Below are 24,814 nucleotides of genomic sequence, written 5' to 3' on the forward strand. Positions count from 1 at the left end.
AAACTCTTTAGACGATCTACAATCCAATTCATGATAGTCTTAATTTATTACTTACTTCCAAAAGTACGATGGATTGTGGGCGTTTGAATAATCGAATTATTCAGGAAGTAAAACATGCAAAATGAAACACAATAATAAACAATTGACAAAAGGTAGTAAACATACTCATAAATAATTCTCTATTATTTAATCAACAAAGGTCAATTATATTTACTTTGTTACAAGTTTCAACTAACTATCTAACTACTAAAACTAATATCATCTTTCAGACCAATGCTCCTAGCATGCTGAACGTGCTTAACCCTACTCAAACCTTTGTGAGGGGATCTGCATGATTCTCTTCTGATTAGGGCTGTTCACTATTTGGATAAAACCGAATTGTCCAATTAGACTATTTGGTTCGGGTATTCAGATTTTTGGATTGCTTTTCAACAAAACCGAATTATTATTTTGGATTGATTTTGGTTTATAGAATAAGAATTGAATAGTCCAAAAAAACCGAATACAATTTTTTATGTATTTATTTTCAACATATCTATAATTATTTATTAATTTTATAATTTTTTTCAAATAAGTTCAAAAAGTTTTACGTAATAAAAGACGTTAATACATACTTTCTCTTAAAAGCTTTTTATCTATTAAATAATAAACCATAAGATAGCTTTTTAGTGGTTGTTTATAAATGTTAAATCACAAGTAAATAATTTGTTTTTTCTTCTTCTATGAAATTAGATAATATTATAATTATATGTCGTTTTAAAATGTTCTGGTTTTTGAAAACCGAACTATAAAAACTGATCCAACCGAATTGTAATTGGATCGTATCGGATCGGATTTGAATTTAGTTTGGACTATTCAGATCCATATTTTGAAAACCAAAATTAATTTGAATTTACTTAATTGGATCGGATCAAACCGATCCATCCAAACGAGCACCCCTACTTCTGAACACCGTGTCCCCGGCAACGGCGCCAATTTGTTAGGCGTGTCAAACCCAACAAATAAAGGGTACAAATGTCTCCTTAAACACTACTACTATGAACTAATAATGTAGTACAAGGTAAGCAGGGTCGATCCACAGAGACACGGGACAAGTGTTTATACCTTTTTGCGGAAGGTACAATAATGGTCACATAAATAGGGGTTGGTATGCAAGGATTTAAACAAGAGGATAAAACAATAACTAAATGATCAATTAAATGAAACAAATTCAGGATTTGTGAGAACTCCAACTCTATGCAAGACAATTTAACAATGTGATTCCAAGGATGAAATGATATCTACTCAATTCCACCTAAGTTGGTACTTGAAAGTGTTAACAAGCTCTAACACTTTCCATTCACCACAACAATTAACCAAAACAAGCTCTTTGATTAATCTTAACCTTACTAACCTAATCTAAACAAGCTCTTAGAATTAGATTGGAAGATTGCATGAAGCTTTATGTGAATGTTCCCAACAACACCCAATACTCCTCATAAGCTCGGGAGTGTAAAAGTGTATGTGAATAAGATTTACACTAAATCCATTCAATGGAAATCAATTTAGTGTTTGTTACTTAGTTCAATTCACAAAACAATTACGGATTTTGCAATTTGATAACTTGAATGACCTAACCCTAATTCAAATGGCCAATAAGAATCACAATTAGAATCAAACATTCAATTGAAACAAAATCAAATTCACTAGGTAGGAATTAGAAGCAAACATCAAATCACATGATTGAAATCACAACTAAAAAGTCAAGACATGAAGTTGGAGAAACTAGGGTTCTAGCCACTCATGACTAGAACAAGATCACAAATCTAGAAAATGAAATTAAAGTTCTTACAAAATGAAATCAAATGTTCCCAAGTGTTAATCAACTCCAAAATCCTCTAGAAAATCACCTTCTTTGCTCCCAAAATCGACCCCCCCCCCCCCCAAAGTAAAAAGTCGGTTCCCCCCATTTAAAAATGGTGAAAAACTGTTTTAAAACTCGCATTTACTTTTACACGGCCCGCGTAAATTAACACTGTCATTTACACGGCCCGCGTAAACGCAAAAATATACTGCGCAGAAATCTATGTTTACACGGCCCGCGTAAACGCAAGGCTTCCATTTACACGGCCGTGAAAACGTCTGTAAAGCCAAAATCTTCATTTCTTTGATATCTTGCTCCTCGGTGCTCCGCAAGTCCTGAAATTTTGTCCGCAACTTTTATTTACCTCCTCCAACAATATCCTTCCTCCAAAAGTCCCTGAAATAGAAAAGTATTTGAATGAAGTTGCCTCATGAAAAATCCCGAAAAACATGCAAAATGCATGAGTTTAAGCCTATATGCAATGTACTTTTATGAAATAAATCTACAAAATGGGTACATGAAATGCACCCAACAAATATCTCCATTAAATCCTTGATGGCTGGAACAACTCCAAGGTCTCCGATGAATTTCTTCAACCAAATCGTCTCCATTAATGCTTCACTCGCCGATATATACTCTGATTCACAGGTGGAATCTGTCATCGTCTCGTGTTTGGAACTTCTCTAGGTTACCGCTCCTCCATTTGATGTAAATACCAATCCAGACTAAGAACGGAAGTTTTCTCTATATGTTTGAAAGATGGCATCATTATACCCAGTTACTCTCAACATATCACTGCCGCTAAGCACAAGGACCCAGTCCTTAGTTCTTCGTAGATACTAGAGAATATTCTTAACTGCTATCCAATGAGCTCTATCTAGATTTCCCTGATAACGACTGACCATGCTCAAATCAAAAGCCACATCAAGACGAGTACATGTCATAGAATACATGATAGATCCAATAGCAGAAGCATTACAACTCTACTCATTTCTGCTATCACTGCATCGGTACTCGGGCTCTAAGTCTTCTTACTCAGTTTGGTATTACCCTATATAGGCAGTTCTCATTTCTTGGAATTCTCCATGATAAAACGTATTAGCACCTTTTCCAAGTATGTACTTTGACTAGCCTTTTACTCCTGTCTCTCAAAATCCTTATCCCCAAAATATAAGCATCCTTTCCTAGATCCTTTATATCGAAACACTTTCCAATCCAAGACTTAACCTCTTGCAAAGTTGGAATGTCATTTCCTATAATAAGTATGTCATCAACATATAATACCAGGAAGGTTACTATACTCCTACTAGCTTTGACATATACACAAGACTCATCTTCACTTCTAGAGAAGCCAAACTCTTCGACATTCTCGTCAAAGAAAAGATTCCATCTGCGAGAAGTTTGTTTCAATCCATAGATTGATTTCTCAAGATTAAACACTCTATTTGGATACTTTGCATCCACAAAACCCTCTGGCTGACACATGTAAACATCCTCAACCAACTTCCCATTAAAGAAAGCGGTTTTGACATCCATCTTCCGAATTTCATAGTCATGAAGTGTAGGTACGGCAAGCATTATCATAATAGATTTAATCTTAGCTACTGGTGAGAAGGTCTCATCATAGTTAACCCCTGGAGCTTGAGTCAAGCCCTTCACAACCAATCGAGCCTTGAAAGTGTGTACCTTTCCATCCATGTTCGGTCTTCTTCTTGAAGATCCATTTGCACCCAACTGTCTTACGACCTGGTACATTATCAACCAAATTCCAAACTTGGTTGTTATACATGGACTTGATCTCGTTGTCTATTGTCTCTTGCCATTTAGCAGCCTCAAGGCCCGCCATTGCTTCCATGTAGTTAGAAGGTTCATCCAATTTACCAATGTACTATCACTGATAAACGTATCACCATCTGTAGTAATATGAAAACCATAGAACTTAGGTGTAATTCTAACTCTACTGGAACGCCTAAGAGGTAATGATTCGTCAATCAGCTCAACTGGAATCTCTTCCTCTGGTTGAACCCTAGCGTCTTCAGAGGTTCCTTCATCGCTTGACTCTTGAATTTCTTCAAGATCAATGGTACTCCCGCTGTCCTCTTTGCATATGAGCTCTCTCTTGCGAATGACTCCTCTTCGTGCTACAAAGACTACGCTCTCACTAGGTCTGTACAACAAATATCCAAAGGACTTTTTTGGATAGCCGATGAAAATACATTTCTCACTTCGAGGTTCAAGGTTGTCATGATTCTCTTGTCTAACGAAATCTTCACAACCCTAAACCTTGATATGTGCTAACGAGGGAACCTTCCCTGTCCACATCCCATGAGGTGTTTTGGCAACCTTCTTAGTTAGGACAAGACTAAGAATGTCAGTGAAAGTCTCTAATGCATACCCCCATAATGAAATTAGAAGATAAGCTCAACTCATCATTGAACGAACCATGTCCAACAAGGTTTGGTTTTCTCCTCTCAACCACACCATTAAGTTGTGGTGTCCTAAGAGGTGTCAATTTTGAAACTGTTACACATTCCTTGAGGTTGCCGTGGAACTCAATACTAAGATAATTATCGACTCTATCGGATCTAAGCATCTTTATCTTCCTACCCAACTGATTCTCGACTTCCTTTTTAAACTCTTTGAACTTTTCAAAAGTTTCTGACTTATGCTTGATTAAGTAGATATAGCCATATCTGCTATAATCATCATTTAAAATTCACATAGAATCGATTTGCATCCCTTGTGGTGGATCTGAAGGGCCCACACACATCTATGTGTATGAGGTCCAACAAACATTCACCTCTTTCACAAGATCTAGTGAAAGGTGATTTTGTCCTCTTACCCAATAGACAAGATTCGCATGTATCATCTGACCATAAGTCAAATGATTCCAACACTCCATCATTTTGGAGTTGGGCAATGTGTTTCTTGTTAATGTGTCCAAGACAACAATATCACAAGCATGCTTTGTCTAAACCATTAGACGAATCAATTTGAAAAACACTATTACCTAAATTGTCTACAATCATCATCGTTTCATACACACCATCACAAGGTAAATCTTCAAAATAAAAAACATCATTTTTATAAGCAGAAATAGAACCATTCTCATCATTAAAAGAGTATCTAAAACCTTGTTTAAACAATGCATGAAAGGAAATAGTGTTTTGTGTCAGTTGTAACAAGTAGCAACAATTTTTTAAATCTAATCCTAACCTACTACTAAGCACTAAGCCATAAATTCCAATCTTTGTGACAGGTGAATATCGCTTATTCCCGATGATTAAGTTCATCCTTTCGTGCTCCATATCCTCACTTCTTTTTAGCCCCTGCAAATCAGAACAAATGTGAAATCCACATCCTGTATCAAGGACCCAAGAGTGAGAGCATGATGAGTTATTAGATAAGATAGTGTAAATACCTTCCGAGGTTGGCTTCACCTTGTCATATTTGATATCTTGCAATAATTTTGGGCAGCTTCTTTTCCAATGCCCTTTGTCATTGCAGTAGAAGCAAGTGGCCTCTTTGGGGTCAAAGACAGGGGGCATCATAACTAGATTTTTTATCTGGGTCCATTGCTTGACGACCCAGTTTGGGACTTTCCCTTCCAGTTTTTCTTAGGAGGACCTTTCCTCTTTTTTCATTTCCCTTGACCTATGACCAAAAGTGGAGTAACAGCAAGAGTGGAGGAAACACTTTTTCCCTTCATTCTTGCTTCAACTATTCGTAGGAGATTGTGCAATTGAGACAAAGTAGTTTCATTGTTTTTCAAATGATAGGTCAAAGTGAACTGATCATAACAACTTGGCAAGGAGTTCAACACTATGTCGATTGCCAATTCTTCATCAAATTCATATTAAGCTTGACAAGCATGTCCACGTATCATCGCATTCTTTGAATGTGGCCGCTAACAGACTCTCCCTCTTTCATATACCTATAGTAATAATTAAACATTTAATTCTACATATAGCGGGTCGACTGACTTATTCTTATACGTATAGTAATAATTAAACATTTAATTCTACATATAGTATAAGGTGTTTTTTTACAAATTTTCCAAAAATACTAGTTTATATTTTAAATTTCAAAAATTAAACAATTAATTTGAATTTAAAATTAAACCAAATAATATTTGACATTAATTATTAAGTTTAATTAATATCCAAATTAATTATTTATACACTTAAAAATTGATCATATTAATCAACAAATAATTAATCAAGTCAGAGACTTATCTCCTAACTTCTAGGATTTTATTTTATCATGATATATTCAGTAAAATCGGATTTGGCAAGTAAATATAGCAGATAATTATCACATATAAGCAGATTAGGCAGATAAGCATCGAAAATTCGGATCTGACCGAGCTCACGTCGTGAGCAGCGATTTTTCAAAAAAATTAGTTTCTTTGATTTGATCAATTCACCAATGTGCAAATACATGAAAGATAGCCATAAGGCTCTAATACCACTAATGGAAAATGTAGGTTACAAAAATTTATGCACTAAGCGGAAAAACATTTAACAATTAAATGATTAGGGCGCATGCAACCTTTTAAGGATCTATGTCTTCCATGTAAAGGCAACATACTATGAACTATCTGATGGGTTTTGGTCATAAGACATCCTATGTGCTCATACAAACCCTAATGCTTGGATCTAGGTTTCTCTATTGTACATGCTTTGAATCCAAGACTATAAACCCTAATTCTTGCATATGGAAATCGATATTAACATATAATTAGGTTTAAGATATTACCTTGATTGTTATGTAGTAATAACAATCCCAATTCCTCCTTTGAATTGACTTTGGAAGGCTTAGAGTCACAAATGTCACTCCTCTAATGGTTCACAAGCACCATAAGCAAGAGGATGAATAGGAGAGAGGATGGAGGCTGCCCAAAACGTGTTCTAACCCTAGAATAAGTCTTCTCCACGTTTTTGGGTCATAAGTGGTCTTTATATAGTGAGGCTATTAGGGTTATCTAACAAGGAAACCCTAATTTGGATGCTTAAGCCCTAAGCAACCCATAGACTCCTTTAATTAATGCCTTGGACGATTTCCTTATGGGCTTCCCCATAGAATTCGTCCACTCCTTAATTTAAGACAATCCATAGCCCAAATTGCAATTATCTTATAATTACAATTTCAATCCCTTAAGTTTAATTAATCTCTTTTAGTCACAAAACTAATTACCAATTAATTCTTGACTAATATTAATTAAACAATATGATTTCTCCTTTAATATATTATTCCCATAATATATTAATAAATCATATTTAATCCTTTCTCTCCATAATTCATCCTATCAAGTTGCTTTGGTGAAGGCAACCCAAAAAGACCATGCACCATCGGGTCAAGTACATACCAAAATAGTTATGGACTTAGACACTAATCCAACAGTCTCCCACTTGGATAAGTCTAACAACTATTTTGCGTATGACTTTAGATCCTGATCTGCAATCGTAGCTTTCCAAAGCCGATGTCAACTCTGATCCTATCAGATACGCGTGTCCTTAGATAAGGGATCATATATTTCTCCATTCTTGATATCGTATGAGATATGATTTCAAATCATTCTCTTTGTACTATATCTCGATTCCCGATTTATGACGACTGACTAATTGAACAAATCAAATTAGCCCTAGCCCGGCCGAGCATTTACGTTTGTCATCACAAAATCATCGAGGGGCCCAAAGATATCGCTTTTATCCTACTTTGAATAAAAGGAACGGATAAACTTTGATACAATGCTTGCTTGCACTCACTCACCGAATCACACACAACAATATGTTTTATAACACCAAGTTACTAGTGCGTTTACATATTATCAATGTGCAACCGATTCGCAAGATACAACTCACACATCTCGGTTTCAAGAATATAAGATGTTATCGTCTCACCAATCACTCGTGATACAATCCATGGAGTGATCCAAGTGAGCGTGGGTCTAATCCAATGCTCAAATCACATTCATAAGCACTCATGAACGTTGCAGCAAACATTTGCTTATGTCTAATACTCTTTTAGACAATCCACACACCAATTCACGACAGTCTTCATTCATATCTACTTCCGACATATGAACGACTGTGGCCCGTTTGAATAATTCGATTATTCTTAATAAACTCAATTATTCTGGAAGTCAAAACATGCAAAGTGAAACACAATAATAATACTAACCCCATATGGCCTCAACCCTTTGAGCATAAATAAAACACCTTTTATTTATCACCATATTGATTACTCATTATTTGTCGTTTCGGTTAATCAACTTCTTACTTGAATTACAACACTTGTCCCATGCTCCTAGCATGCACACAATGTTTACTTATGGTTCTTACTTTATGAAATAGATCAAATTGAACACATTTCCAATCTTTCTCATTTCACAACTCCAAATCCTTTTTCCATAAGTTAAAGAATATCAAATTCTTGCTACTTATAGAATATGCTAGATTCTAACATTCTATGCAACTTATCCTTTCGTAATGTCACTGCACCAAAGTCACAAAGATTATTGCCAATGATATTACAAAGTCCTCTATCGGGGATTGTTACAAGACAATTCCATAGACGTGATGTCTCTCACTCAAAGTACATTCTTTGAACATCCTTTTGCATAGAAATTTCTAATCTAGTCATAGATTTCTCAATATTCAATTCCCAATATGGACACACTTCCATATGTTCCATATGACAACTCATTCTTAATAGAATCTTATATATTCGTAATGATGTCGATATGGTCCATCCAATATGGAAACATTTCCATATTTTCCAATACTATACTTCCAACTACTCACAAGCGACCAATCCTCGTCGAACTTTGGATTGTCCTTTGATACTTGTTTAATTATTTTAGTCAAAACCGATTCTAGTCCCTTTTCCCTCTAAATGCGCTTGACATTTGGAAAATTTTAGAATGGTCAAACATTAAAGCATTTGCAATCGATCCTATACCCGAAGCGCATGGGACACGATGCATAATGTTTTATTTGCTATGTTCTCAAAATTCGAATTGTGAAGAGGGATGTCGTAATCATAATCGAAATTTTAAGAACACACTTTGTACCTTCGACTAAATTTTATTAACATTTCTCAACCTAAACCTTTAGATTTGAAATGAAGCATAATATTCTCTCCCTTAATTATAGCAAAACAACTCTTCAACTATTGTGACTTTGCAAAGTATGACTCTTGTTTTCTATAATTAATATTGCTAACCTTGTAATACTTTCCTTAATAATCATACAATCATTACTTTTATGCTCCCACTATCATGATGATTATTATAAAACATACCACTTATGCTCCCACTAGCTTCGACATGTATTCATAAACATCTTAACTTTCAGAAAACCAATGCTTATTGAATTTCTTAAGTTCATGTTCCTAATACTTAGTGCTTTGATAATCTTTTATCAAGGCTTTTTGAACTTATACACCTTTGCCTTCGATAGTTCATATGTGTGTCTAAACAATTAAGACTAATTGCCAAACCTCATAATTCAAATTATGGAAAGGGATACCGTAACCATAATTGAATTCGAGAATGCAATTTTACAATCACTATCTTCTTAAAATCTCTCTTAGTGAAAGCATTTCCTCACAATCATTTTCATGAAGGAGGAAATCTTATGACACTTAGATTTGAGCGGTGTATGTGTTCCTATCCATGTGAATTTGTTAAAACTAAAGTTTACGACAAATTCAAACTCATATGGACCGAACTTTCTTAATCTTGATTTCTTGCCTTTATGGTAGCACAACTGCCCACCATGTCTTCCAAGTAGTTAAGCAGCTCATCCTTTCCTATCAATGTACCTTTCATCGATTAAGGTGCTTTGCCTTTTATGCGTTCAAAATGAGAACTCATAGAACTTACATGCATAATTAACTTAATTGGAACAGCACATAATCAAAATAGTGTCAACACGATAGGTTGTAAACCTCAACTCGTGTGCTAGTGATGATCGTTAAGGTTTATTTGATTTGTTCTTGAAACCTTTCAAGACCATTAAAGCTCTCACTGACTCCTTGACATATAAGATTCTTTTGTCAATAAACATTTCTTGACAAACAAATATTCAAGAGTTAGTGTAGCTTTTATCAAAAAAACACTTCATAAATTGGTCCTAGTCGGTCTTTGTCTTATTCAAGACATCACAACTTTCCACATTTGATGAATGTTGTAAAGTTTTAATACTTTTCACTCATTGTCACAATCTTAACTTTAAGACTTGTTATTGAAACGAAGTATGATTGACTTATTGATTTAACCATTTCTTCAATTCTTGATTCCTCTTCTTAGACATACAATTGTACCAAGACTCACTTAGAGTATCAATTGAGATATGGTTCTTAATCATTAAGACCTATCATAAAGCATAAAAGGTACTCTCCCTTCTTCTTAGAATGGAGAAACTTTTATCTTTCTGCCTACTTGATTCTTCTTATTCGTTCTGCTATTGATCTAAACCCTTTAATCAATTCAGAATTACACTTAATCTTGTAAGTATAATCATATTTACTAAGCCTTTAGTAAATCATGACGAATATCTTTGTTACTCTTATGGTGGACTTGATCAATACGTAACTTTGTGTACTCGATCTCCTAGTCCTTCACTTGACTCTTTGTCAACCAATTAGTCTAATTTCCAAATACGAAATTTCTCATTCATCGTGCAATCAAGTTGCATGATTCCAAAATTCTGTCAAATTGAAACTTTGGCGATGAGAAACTCTCCCTATTTAGTAAATTCTCGACTTTCCATAAATAAGAACCAAATCCATTATTGCTAATAATAGAAACATTTTAACATCAATTTTTCATACACGCCATTGCAAGGATAAATAAATAAAATTTAAAATCAAAATTTATTTTATTGCGGAAAAATTTGTCCTTACAATGCAATTCATTGAAAAACTATGCTAATACATCTTTCTTAGCAATCTAATTCTAACTCTAAGTAGTAGCTGAAGAGTCTTAATCTTTGAGAAATGCGATCGAAATCCATTCCTTCACGGTTAGATTCTGCTCACTTCTTCCTTTAAGCTTCTTTTCTTTTCTTCGATCCTATAAAACATCAATTGTAATCTTATCACATTATGTATTAAGAATCTAGAATAGAAGCTTAAAAGAGTTAGTTAATGGATTTTACCTAGATTAGAGCCATGCGTTTCGACTCTCCCATCTCTTAGATCTCTTAGGTAAATGGGGCAGCATCGTCTCCAATGCCCCTTCTCTTGGCAATAAAAGCAAATTGACTCTTTTGGAACAACACATGGAACTACTTCAGACATCGCCTTTCTCTTATGATCAAACTTTTCGATCATTGCATGTCTTTCATTGCCATTGTCTATATCCATAGAGGTCTTGAAGGCAGATTCACCAATCAACTTTGCTTTTCTATTGCGCCAAATTATTGTTGATTCGGCAGCAATGATCATATAGGTGAGATCTATAAGGGTCACGTCGTAGTTCATCATATAGTACTCTCTTACGAACTCACTATATGAGTTGGGAAGTGACTGAAGAACCCAATCAACAACCATTTCCTCACAGACAACGGATCCCAACATTCTTAACCTATCAATGTATGACTTCATCCCTAGGACGTATGCACACACGGACTTTCCTTCTTTATGTTTACTTGCCAAAAGGGCTTGAGTAATCTTGAAATTTTCAAACCTTTGAACTTGTGGGTTAGGGAGAATAATTGGAGGAGGTAGAGGAAGTGAAGCATGATTTCTTGTTCCACGATCGAATCGTGGAATATCATCTTCATGTGGAATGCTTGTTCCACGGGATTTGAGAAGACCATAGTTGTCGAACTTTGACATCTACAAAACGGGAGAAAAACGAATTCAAGTTAGTTGATAGATTGAGTCCTTAGTAAATCACCCAAATGAAATACTAAGGCTAGGACCCAACACAATATTCTACAACTCGGGAGAGGGATGCCGTAACCCTAATTGCAGAATATTTGAAGGTAAGTGAATGACGATTCACTAATTTCCACCATGAAAAACGAAAAAGAAATTTAAGTTTTAAATCTATGAAAACTCTTAGATCCTTTGAGATTCATTGAACTTTCAATGGCATGTTTAAATCTCGATATGCCCCTCTAGTTTGTGACTGGGATGCCGAGGATCACAAAGCGGGTGTGAATAACCATGCAAACTTACATGGTGCCCTCACATGTTACAGTCACCTATTCGATGTGCCGGTAAACCACACACGCTCCACCGAACTATGACAAACATTGAGTCACCCTTTGCTACCTTTGCTTAGAACCATTTAGTGTGCCGGTAAACCACACACGCTCCACTAACGTCTTCGCAAGGGCACAAAGTGTAATTTCATGGAATTGCATCAATTCACTTTTGCCTAAGTAACTAAGATTGGGGATTTGAAAAACATTTAGTTACTTTTGTACTTCATTATACTTATAATGGAAGGTTTCGTCCTATCCTACCCGTTTGGCTAACGACCCTCCACTAGTCAAGAGTGTGGTGGGTAAGAGTGGATACCCATTCAATCGCCATTTTATAGGCAATTTTCTTAAACACCCCTTATAGACCAGCTTCGTGAATGAGGCCTACTAACGGTAAGACTGACTTTTACTCATACATATATATAATGTTAGACTTTTAATGTTATATATAGTATAGGGTGTATTTTATAACTTTTTAAAATACTATGTGGTTAACTTTAACAATTACACTTTTAATTCAATTAAATGGTTAACTTAAACTTTTATGGATTTATTAAAGCTCTTTTAATTATACTCCTTAATTAATTAATAAAACCATAAAGGAGTGATTTGAACTATTCAAAACATTACTAGGGTTTTAGAATTTAACATTCCTAATTAAACTTTTAATCAACTTTTAAATTCCAAAACTTGAGGGCAAGTTTTGAAACCTTTTTTCAAAACATTAGGGTTTCAACTATTTAAATTTCAAAACTACAAAACTATTGAGTTCAAATTTAAACTATAAAACCTAAAGGGCAAAATATGAAACTTTTCATAACAACAAGGATCAAATAACAAATAATCTAAACTAACATTTAATTACATAATTATCCATATATGATTTGTTTAATGATTTCTTGCAAAACAATTTATCAATGTACTCAAAATAATTAATCAATTATCTTATAAAGAAACAATTATCTTATTAATTGATAAATATCTTCAATTAGATCAAAAATATAGTTAAATATATCATATAATCGGATTAATATTGATCTAACATGATAAGGTAACTATCCCAATGCAAAAACAGCAAGAAATCCTGAGATAAGCTCTATCTGACGAGTTGACTCGTCGAGTCAAGCCTGGACTCGTCGAGTCACCTTGGACTCGGCGAGTCCAGCCTCCAAAACACCAAAAATCAAAATTTTCAGATATACAATGCATCAATACAATTGAAACCAAGCTAGGCTCTGATACCACTGATGGGTTTTGGTCATAAGACATCCTATGTGCTCATACAAACCCTAATGCTTGGATCTAGGTTTCTCTATTGTACATGCTTTGAATCCAAGACTATAAACCCTAATTCTAGCATATGGAAATCGATATTAACATATAATTAGGTTTAAGATATTACCTTGATTGTTATGTAATAATAACAATCCCAATTCCTCATTTGAATTGACTTTGGAAGGCTTAGAGTCACAAATGTCACTCCTCTAATGGTTCACAAACACCATAAGCAAGAGGATGAAGAGGAGAGAGGATGAAGAGGAGAGAGGATGGAGGCTGCCCAAAACGTGTTCTAACCCTAGAATAAGTCTTCTCCACGTTTTTGGGTCATAAGTGGTCTTTATATAGTGAGGCTATTAGGGTTATCTAACAAGGAAACCCTAATTTGGATGCTTAAGCCCTAAGCAACCCATAGACTCCTTTAATTAATGCCTTGGACGATTTCCTTATGGGCTTCCCCATAGAATTCGTCCACTCCTTAATTTAAGACAATCCATAGCCCAAATTGCAATTATCATATAATTACAATTTCAGTCCCTTAAGTTTAATTAATCTCTTTTAGTCACAAAACTAATTACCACTTAATTCTTGACTAATATTAATTAAACAATATGATTTCTCCTTTAATATATTATTCCCATAATATATTAATAAATCATATTTAATCATTTCTCTCCATAATTCATCCTATCAAGTTGCTTTGGTGAAGGCAACCCAAAAGGACCATGCACCATCGGGTCAAGTACATACCAAAATAGTTATGGACTTAGACACTAATCCAACACTATCATCCTACAAAACTTTTGTATATGAAATCTAATTCATAAGGATGAAAACTTACCTTGATGATTGTTGTAGCAAACAATCTTGAATTCCCTCTTCAAAGCTTTTGGTAGCAAGTACCAAAAATGTCATGCCTCTAATGGTTCACACCCACCGTAGGCAAGAACGATATTGAGGAGAGAGGATGAAGAGGATCAGAATTTTGGCCTATGCTTTCTAAGGTATGATTGAGCCGAAAATCATAGCCTTAGGGGCCTTTATATAGGGCGGTCGGGAAACCCTAGATAAGCCAAAATCCAATATAATAATATTATCTTTAACTAGGTAATTATCCAGCTTCCTAATTATCCACCAAGGATAATTCTAGAAATCCTAAGGCTCCTTAAAACCGTCCATAGCCTCATGGAGGGTTCTAGAATGCCTCTTGCTCAACTATTGAACAATTGCACTTCAGTCCCTACACTTTCAATTAATTCTTTTAATCACCAAATTAGTTCCAATTAATTTCTGATTGAATATTAATTAAATATTACTATTTCAAATTAATATATTATTTCCATAATATATTAACAAATCATTTATTTCAATCAAATAATAAATCATTCTTTCTCTCCAAAATATATTATCCATTGTTAGGTTTAAGGGCAACTCAAAAGGACTATGCTACTATCAATTCAAGTTTATGTCAATTATAATTATGGACTTAGACACCTAATACAACAACTTTCACTTCTATTTCTCTAAACTTTTAAATTTACTTTTTTTTTTCTTACTAAACATTATTTAAAAGTACAATGATATTATTTTGTTGGAAAATTTTAAAATTTTACTTTCTTCTATGTTAAAACTCGTGTAATGCATAGTTTAAGACTTAAAAATAGCATAAATAATACATAGTAAGTGATTTCCTATACAAGTTGATTAAGACAGAATTTTAAATTAGAATGAGTAACATTAAATATTAATAGCATGATAGTTTTTTTAATAAGATTTAACTAAAATTGGAAGTAACTAGATACTATGTCTTTGTCTTGTAATTAAGGACAATTTCATAGTACAATCACAAACATAAGAATACAAAAGATCAAGCTTGTGTGTGCTATGGATTGAATCAATGATACGCATTGAAGGTTCGACTATTGACCATGCTAGTAAACCCCCTTCTATTTTTTCTGATATATCCGTACATAAAGTGTACAAATAAAATTAAATATTATAAACATTTAAAGTTTCAAATAAGTAACTCAAGAAATAGAGAGAGAATTTTTTGCAGTTTTTTTTTTAATTTATAAGAAGGTATTATTTTGATCAAGTGTTTGCCTATTAAAATATATTTAAACGAAATGAAAAAAAAAAACTTTGATTTTGATACAAGACCAACAATCAAAATGATAACACTTCTAATAAAGAAAATGTTCTTTCATATAAAACTTATAAAAATTTAACATAGTAGAAAAAATAATAAATAAGTTGGATGTGCATTATTGAAATAAGATAATATAATAGGATTCAAAATAATGGACTTAAAAGTTGTTGGAGTATTATTTTTTTATTTTTTTTTTATAAAGAGAGGCTTTCAATGAAATTTTACTTCCTCGTCATTAGGTCCGCCATTCCTGGTTGTTTACCTTGATACCGGCATTTTTAGCAATATTAGAAATAAAAATGATTGTCAACTTTATTAAAAGAAAAAGGGATGGTTTTTTTCACAGAAATGACCAATTGTCCTTTTTACCATTTTCTCTTTAACTATTATAAAATAACTAATAGTATAATATGATAATAACAAATGTTAATGAGGTATTAAAAAATTTAGAGTTGCTTTTGTAATTGGATATATTTAAAGATCTCAATGAGATTTCTTGTAATAATATGTTTTGTATAGTTTAATATTGGACACATGTAAAGATTTCAATGAGATCTCTTGTAATAATATGTTTTGTATAAGTTAATTTCTTATTGCTACATTAGAACTTTAGCAGTTAATATACAAATTATCAAAATAGGACAAGGGTATAAAATAAAATCAAGAGTGGTTGAATGAAACTTGTTACTTTTTGGTGTAATAAATAGTGTAATACATGTAATTTAGTTTTACATATAAATATCTATGGCTAAGAAATATACCAATGAGTTTCCTCTTTTGACTGGATTTTTAAAATATAACCGGCCCCTTTAACACTTGATAACAAGGAACTTTATATATCTATATAACTTGTTACGTAAAAAAACAAAAAACAAAAATAAAGGTATACAAGGAATTAACATCCTTTGGCATAAACCATATAACTTTTCTATTTTTCAAAAGTGATTGTCGGTTGAATCCTTAACTACAAATACTTATAACCATTAACCCTAGCAAATTATATAGAACCGAACCCATATACAAGTAAATCCAGAAATCTCCAAACACTTATCCCTTCTAAATTGTTTTCTTCACTTCCTTTTGGGCCGAGTTAATTACCAAAATATCAAGCCACATGTTAACATGACTAAAAAACAAATATTGTTGCACATACATTAACTCCAGAAATCCAAAATCTTTAAAACTCAATGTCTTCTCAAAACAGAACTCTTCTCCAGCTTCACCAATTGCTCAAGTGTTACAAGAGACCACTTATCTTCAATCTGAGCATACACCTTCTGATTCAAAGAGTCTATAATCATACTAACTTTCCCAAATCCATAAACCTGATGTCCATCTTTCATTCTCCCGACTTTAGGTTTAAACATCAAATTATTTTCTTGTGCATGAACCTCAATAACCTCCTTCAAACTCATAACACCACCAGCACCACCCATCTCCTCTGCCGCACACCCCTTTGCCACCTGTGCAGCCGCCTTCTGAGCCTCAAACTCCCTCAAACCTGGCTGAATCACCTCCAGCCCTTCAGCGGCTTGGTTCATCATATTCAGACCCAAATTAAGCCGATATCTTACATGCTCATTTGATAAAAGCTCAGATGGAATCAAATCCTTCCAACTCAAATACCAATTTCTCACTTCTTGAAAATCCGGCTTTGAACATAACCATTGGTACAATACCTCTTGCCATTTGTTAAAAAACACATCCATTATATGAAGCATGTGATGAATCGGAATCACACAAGCCCAAATCCTCACCCAATAAAACTGGTCAAGCTTCTGATCCGCAGGGTTGACTTCGAATTCATGCATCACAGCCAATAATCTAGGAATGATGTATCGAACCATTATCTGTTCCCATCTTAATGGATCAAAAACCGTCTTCCATGGTGATAAAATATAGTATGCTGACATGTCACTCGGATGCCACGCGTGCAGCACACTTTCTAGCCTGTTTTGTATCGTATGATATAAAGTCTCGAGCTTCGGGCCTAATAACGGAAGCCATGGGTGGACCCACAAGTGTATAGGAATGGTTTCGCAAAGTGGGTCCCACGAATCAACAGCAGATGTTAACTTAGGCATGACAATGTTGTCGAGTATGGTTTGAAGAACAGAGTGAGGCAGTAACTGTTCCCAAGAATCTAGGAACCTTAATAACGGTTCCGGGTCCCGCGCTTGCCAGGTGTCGGTGCCAGATAATCTAACAACAGCAGGGAACACAACCTCCATGAAAAGCGAATCAAATATCTCATCTTCTTCAAGAAGATCCTTCCATAACGACATAACGTTTAACCCATGTGTTGGATTTTGGAGTGGGTCCCATCCCTGAAATTCCCTAATGAACAAAGGCAATGCAAAAGAGGAAGCGATAGTAGCCAAACTGAAAATCTTGTACTCATTGGGAAACCTTGTATGCAAGTCAACGAATGACGTGGCAAGAGATTCTAAAGTCAATGTTCCTAACAAGCTTAACCGTTCCATTACACTAACCATATCTTCAATGGTGTCGAGTTGTTTCTTCTCAAGGGCAGCATTGTCTTTTAGCTTCTCTTTTTCGTTATGTAAAATGACAAATGTCTCCCTTTCGTTTCTCAAGTCCTGGAGGATTTTCTTTTTATCAAGTTTCGCCATGTCAAAGATTAGATTGATATTATGTTGGAGCTCCGGCATTGGCTTATTATCATTCTCTCTTAATTTTTCGTCGGAGTTTAAATTTTCCAAATTAGTCAACAAACGAACTTGTGGGCCCCTCATATTCTGAACTACATCAAGACCCTGTTCTTGCTTCTTCACGAAGAACTCCTCTGCAGTTGCATACTCTTTTTCCTTCTTGTTTGAGCTACCTTGTTTCAGCCATGGCTTCTCTTTTTGTTGAATACCAGAAACCTTAATCTCATCAACTGATTCTTGCAATGTCGGAACATTAGCCGCCTCTTTATAATGATTAAACCCCATTCCCATGTTCTTGGGGCGCAATTTGGCTTGAATTGGAGCAACGATCCCCTGTGCGTTCTTCCCTAAACCGCCTCCTTTATACCCCATCTTCTCAAGCAACTTCATACCAATTCCCTTTGTATGTTTTTCAAATGCACCGATAGTTTCTTCATCTTTTGCTTGTCGCTTTTTGAACAGATCATTCCTGCCTTTTTTCTTGATGGAGCCACCTTCTGAATCGGTGTCGGGGTCATCAGAAGCAAACATATCATAGAAGACCACATCATCTTTGCTTCGGCGCCGTTTTGCCCTGCGCTCACCGGAGTAAAAGTCTCCACCACCGAACCCGGAGGACTGTGTGAGACTAATCATCATTAAAATTGTCGAGTTTCAACTTCAGGCGACCGGAGTGATAAAATCCCCCTTTGGTAGAGTGGAGAATTGAAATCAACTTTTGGAGCCTCGTTTCTGGGAAAATTGATATTTGAAAAGCTACTACCCTGATCCTTATATATATGAGAATCTAATCAAGAAAACGAAAATATCGATCTGGGAAGAAGGCGATATCATCGGAAGCTAAAACAAGAAATGGTAAAAATATGTAAATAAAGATATTTATACAGATATGTAAATATATCAACCGTGAGGTCCAAGTTTTAAGTGTATAAGTCAGCTTGGGCCTTACTTCAACGTGAATACCAAGTAATAAGTTTTTACTAACTTTCGGCTTGTATAAGTATATGTTTGAATATTCCCTAGCTTTATTGCAAATAAATAAATAAACACACAAAAAATTATGGGGTGTGTTTATAAAGATATTGAAAAAGCAACTTGTTTCTTTTCTTTTTCTTTTTCTTTTTCAGATTTCTTACCGTGAATGCATGCTTTTTCAATAACAAATTTGAAGAAGAAAAGAAAAAGAAATGAAACAAATTGCACAATAAGACGAATGATCAATTCGTAAATGATGATATAAAACAACAATACACTTACACTCATAGATTGTTTTCAAAATATGAAAATTCTTTTTGACCACTTGTAAGACATCAACTAATATCTTTAAAATTACATTTGATATTAGGTATTAAAAGCTGCTCAACTAATACGTGAGTTTGACCCTTAAGAAATCACACAAGTATAAGCCATACATGTTTTACATATAATGGCAATTTTTCAGTGAAAATGATTTATAACTAGCCCAGCCCCTTTTAACACATGATAACCGAAACCAAGAACTTTCTACAAAACTAAAAACGAAATTGTTGCACATAACATAATGATTGAAATAAAAAATCTATAAATTAATTTCATAAACTCAACGCCTTCTCACAACAGAATTCTTCTCCTGTGTCACCAATTGCTCAAGTGTCACAAGAGACCACCTATCATCAGTCTGAGCAAACACCTTCTGATTCAAAGAATCAATAATCACATTCACATTCCCAAATCCATAAACCTGATGTCCATCTTGCATTCTCCCCACTTTCGGCTTAAACAACAAATTATTATGCTGTGCATGAACCTCAATAACCTCCTTCAAACTCATGTCACCACCACCACCACCCATCTCATCCACCCGTCCCTTTGCCGCCTGTGCAGCCGCCGCCCTCTGAGCCTCAAACTGCCTCTGTTCACGCGCCTTCAAGTAACTTATATTCTCCCTCAGCCCTGGCTGAACCACCTCCAGCCCTTCTGCCGCCTGGTTCATCATATCCAAACCCATATTCAACCGATACCTCACATGCTCATTTGATAAAAGCTCAGCTGGAATCAAATCCTTCCACCCCAAATACCAATTTGTCACTTCTTGAAAATTCGGCTTTGAACATAACCATTGATACAAAACCTCTTGCCATTTGTTGAAAAACACATCCATTATATGAAGCATATGATGAATCGGAATCACAGAAGCCCAAGTCCTCACCCAATAAAACTGGTCAAGCTTCTGATCTGCTGGGTTGACTTGAAACTCATGCATCACACCCAATAACTTAGGAACAATATATCTAACCATTATCTGTTCCCAGCTTGTTGGGTCAAAAACCGTCTTCCAAGGTGACAAAATATAGTACGCTGACATGTCACTCGGATGCCACGCGTGCAGCACACTTTCTAACCGATTCCGTATCGTATGATATAAAGTCTCGAGCTTCGAGCCTAACAAAGGAAGCCATGGGTGGACCCACGAGTGTATCGGAATGGTTTCGCGACGTGGGTCCCACGAATCAACAGCAGATGTTAACTTAGGCATGACAATGTTGTCAAGTATGGTTTGAAGAGCGGAGTGGGGGAGTAACTGTTCCCAGGAATCTAGGAACCTTAACAACGGTTCCGGGTCCCGCGCTTGCCACGTGTTTGTCCCGGAGATTCTGACAGCTGGAAACACGACCTCCATGAAAAGCTGAGTGTAAGGTGAATCGAAAATTTCTTCTCCTTCTAATAAATTTTTCCATACTGACATTGCGTTTAACCCGTGTGATGGGTTATGAAGTGGGTCCCATCCTTGGAAAACCCTGATGAATAAAGGTAATGCGAGAGAGGATGCGATACTAGGTAAGCTGCAAATCTTGTATTCGTTTGGGAATCGTTTGTGTAAGTCGGTAAATGACGTGGCAAGGGAGTCTAAAGTTAATGTTCCTAACAAGCTTTCGTTGGTTAAACTGTCCATTATAGTAACTATCTCTTCCATGCTATCGAGTTGTTTCTTTTGAAGGGCAGCATCGTCTTTTAGCTTCTCTTTTTCTTTTTGTAAAGTGACAACTGTCTCCCTTTCGTTTCTCAATTGTTGGTCGATTTTTTGTATGTCAAGTTCGACTAAGTCAACGATTAAATTGAGATTATGTTGGAGTTCTGGCATTGGCTTATCATTATCTCTTAGTTTTTCTTCAGCGTTTAAATTTTCTAAATTTGTCAACACGCGAACTTGTGGGCCCCGCATGTCGAACACTTTCTGAACTACATCGATTCCTTGTTCTTGTTTCTTCACCAATAGCTCTTCTGCAGTTACGTATTGTTTTTTCTTCTTTTTTGAGCTGCTTTGTTTCATCCATGGCTTCTCTTTTTGTTGAATCCCAGGAGTCTGAGGTAAAGCCTTAATCTCATCAACTGAATCCTGCAATGAAGGAGCATTAGCCGCCTCTTTATAATCATTAAACCCCATTCCCATGTTCTTGGGGCGTAACTTTGCTTCAATTGGAGCAACGATCCCCTGTGCATTCTTCCCTAAACCACCTCCTTTATATCCCATTTTTTCAAGCAATTTCATACCAATACCCTTTGTGTGCTTCTCAAACACACCAACATTGCCCTCATCTTTTGCTTCTCGTTTTCCCAAACCTGGTTTAGTTGACTTTTTGTTTAATCTGGACTTTTCAATTTCCTTTTCGCGCCTCTGAAGTGCACCTTCTTTGATCATTTTACCAAATGCTGTTGGAAGAAAGTCAATGGTGTTTTCGTTGACCTCTTTTTTGTCATCATTGATGTTGTTTGAATTGAAACCGAGGCCTTGACCTAAACCTGGCATGCTGTCATCATCTTCATCATCTTTTTGGTTCTCTTGTTTTGTGTTGCTATCGATCTCTTCATTTGGCATTACAATTCCACTTGAAACAAAATTGAGTGGTTTAGTGAGATCTTGTTGTTTTTTGGATAAACCTTTCTTTCTTTTTTTCTTGGAGTTACCTTCAGAATCACTATCTGAGTCACCAGAAGCAAAGATACCATAGAGGACATCATCTTTGGTTTGGTGACGTTTTTCTTTGCGTTTTCCATAGAATTCACTACCAATCCATTGGCCATCTTCATAGTCGTTTTCCATCCCAAATCTCTCCCTTTCCTGATCATCTTCCATGATTCCTCAGGAAAATAACCTGTAAAAAGATTCAAACATGGTGTAAGTATATGAGGGTATAAGCTGCAAAGTGCTACAATATTTCATATATGTGAAAGGAAATTCAGAGATTAGTGACAATTTGCTTTTAGTTTGTATAGAAACTTTTTGGTCAATCGCTTTAACAACTGAATTTTTTTTGAAGAAGTATCTAGGTTACCAAAAACTGGATCTTTAATAACCACATAACTACAATTTACAAGGAAGGACAAAATTACAATTTACAAGAAAACAAGAGCTCAATAAAAAAGCAAGAACTTTCACTTATGGTTCCCAATCGAGGCAACTATATGAACTAAGAGCTATAAAACAACCATGCGTTTAGTTCAATGCACAACCTAATCAAATTCAAATATTCTAAATTTGATAATTTCAAACTAAAATTGAAGAAAACGAAAAGGCATATGCCACCATCTAACAATTAGAAAAACGTGAAGAAAGGGGAAACTCTTTCAAAAACTTTCAAATTATACAAACTGTTACTTCACCCTAGGAACTCCTCGAGAAGCTTTCAGATATGAAGAGTTGTACATGAAATTGAGGCACTGTTTGATGGTTTTGTCAATGTAATGTCACAGAAATATAAGATATCTCCTCAAAATTGTGTCGGTGTACATATTAAGAGTTGCAAAAAGACATACCTTCTGAACAACAGAATTTACGATGAATAGCAACAGACGATTGAATGGAAGTGGGATGAACAGGTGATTAATAAACAGCAGGATAGTGAAGCCGTGAACCAGATGGAGCGAGAGAGACGACGAGAACGAGAGCCAGAGTTTTAATTTCGAATTGCGAACACAAGAACTGAGCCCTAATTTCATATTCTAAACACAAAAATTAAAGGGATCCCAAAATTAAATAAACTAAATAAATAATTATTAATAAAAATAAAAATAAAAAATATAAATATACACGTCTAAGATTTTTACATAATTACAAAACATCAAGTTTTCTAAATTTAGTATTGGAATTCGTATAAAAAAAATATATAATGTAAAGTTATCTAAATTTAGTATACAAATTCGAATAAAAAACCATGAATCCAAATTTGGAATATACAAAGTATATATTGCCAACAAAACTTTAATTCTTTTGAGTTTTTACAATTTATTTTTTTGAGTAAATGTCCATGTGGTTCGGTCAAAATTATACTTTGATCTAAGATCAATGACAATAAGCAAGATGCAATACATGCAAGTACTATCAACATTTTGTCAATCTTAAAGTCTAACTTACAACAAGCGTCAAATGCGAAAAAATCATGACAGATAGTCAATTTTTATACTCACATCCGACAACAAAATAATGATGGTTGGGTGTGAAGAATGTACGACAGACGGAATTGTTGAGTCACCCTCACACCCACAAACAAGGCACTAGGGCCATCCAAACCTAGGTCACACAAGGGGTAGCAAGCTTCTACTCGTGCACGTGAGGATTGTTTAGAAATTTACTCACAAACAAAAACAAATGTCCATTAGGTACTCGAGACCACAAAATCACACTCATTATTGCATGATATGCATGTATGCAACAAGTAAGATGCCAAAAATCTCTTTTCTCAAAATAACCATTTTAGCTTTATATCAACCAAAATCATTTCTGAAAATTATAATTTCATGAGTGCGCAAATAATCCACATACAAGCAACTACCAATCAAGTATATGTTAAATAGTTTCAAGACATAGAACCAATAATAAGGGACGTGCATTCCCGGAGGTTCTAAAACACAATTGTCAAGAATATATGAATTCTTACTAACAAAGAATAAGATAAAGCCCCTCAATGCAAAACATTTTCAAAACATGCCCTTTATTTAATTAGGACGTCCCTAAATTATAAAATATAGTATCATGTAAAGGAAAACACATAAGGGATACATAGTGTCGAAATCATATTTATATACTTGCATTTACTTTAAATAATGGGAAACACATATAACATAATCATATAGTGAGGATAGTGTTTCAAAGTAATTGTACTCACCTTAATCATATAGTGGGGATAGCTTGCAACACCAAAAATCTTCTAATCATGAGTTATGCCACTTCTACCTCCAAAAATTCTCAAATAAAACACCTAATATCATTACAAGGTGTTAAAAGATTATAATCCCCTTCTATGGGTCAACTTAATATTTTAAGTTCAAAATACCCCAAAATAGTCTATTAAGTCACTTATTAAGTTGTTAATTCCGAAACTCAATTTTTATGGGTTAAAAACCTTCATCGTGTTAAACAAAATATGATATCATATATTGCTTATTAACATGAAAACATTAAAATAAAACATGATAAAAACGATCAACATAAAAAAAAACATTTAGTTTATTTAATTCATAACTAATCTTACAACGAAAAAAAAAAAAAAAAAAAAAAACATTTTAATATCATATAAAGACCGAATTGAATTTTTTAAACACGAACACATTGTAATATTATGTTTTTTACATTTACATTTTACACACAAATTTGAATTCCAATTAACCTACACGC

General features: G+C 34.7%; 2 protein-coding genes across 2 annotated transcripts; both read right to left on the bottom strand.

Moving 5' to 3' along the window:
• Window positions 1-16,265: 16,265 nt before the first annotated feature.
• On the bottom strand, window positions 16,266-19,093 carry LOC111906754 (septin and tuftelin-interacting protein 1 homolog 1). The gene has a single exon (XM_023902524.3). It carries the CDS (start codon window positions 18,799-18,801, stop codon window positions 16,675-16,677), a length of 2,127 nt encoding a protein of 708 aa, XP_023758292.1. The 5' UTR covers window positions 18,802-19,093; the 3' UTR covers window positions 16,266-16,674.
• Window positions 19,094-19,480: 387 nt separating this feature from the next.
• On the bottom strand, window positions 19,481-23,177 carry LOC111906753 (septin and tuftelin-interacting protein 1 homolog 1). Its single transcript, XM_023902523.3, has 2 exons — window positions 22,957-23,177; window positions 19,481-22,295 (listed from the first exon to the last, which is right to left on the bottom strand). Exon 2 carries the CDS (start codon window positions 22,274-22,276, stop codon window positions 19,742-19,744), a length of 2,535 nt encoding a protein of 844 aa, XP_023758291.1. The 5' UTR covers window positions 22,277-22,295; window positions 22,957-23,177; the 3' UTR covers window positions 19,481-19,741.
• Window positions 23,178-24,814: the final 1,637 nt, after the last annotated feature.

This window comes from Lactuca sativa, chromosome 9 (genome assembly GCF_002870075.4).
Source record: "Lactuca sativa cultivar Salinas chromosome 9, Lsat_Salinas_v11, whole genome shotgun sequence".
NCBI lineage: Eukaryota > Viridiplantae > Streptophyta > Magnoliopsida > Asterales > Asteraceae > Lactuca > Lactuca sativa.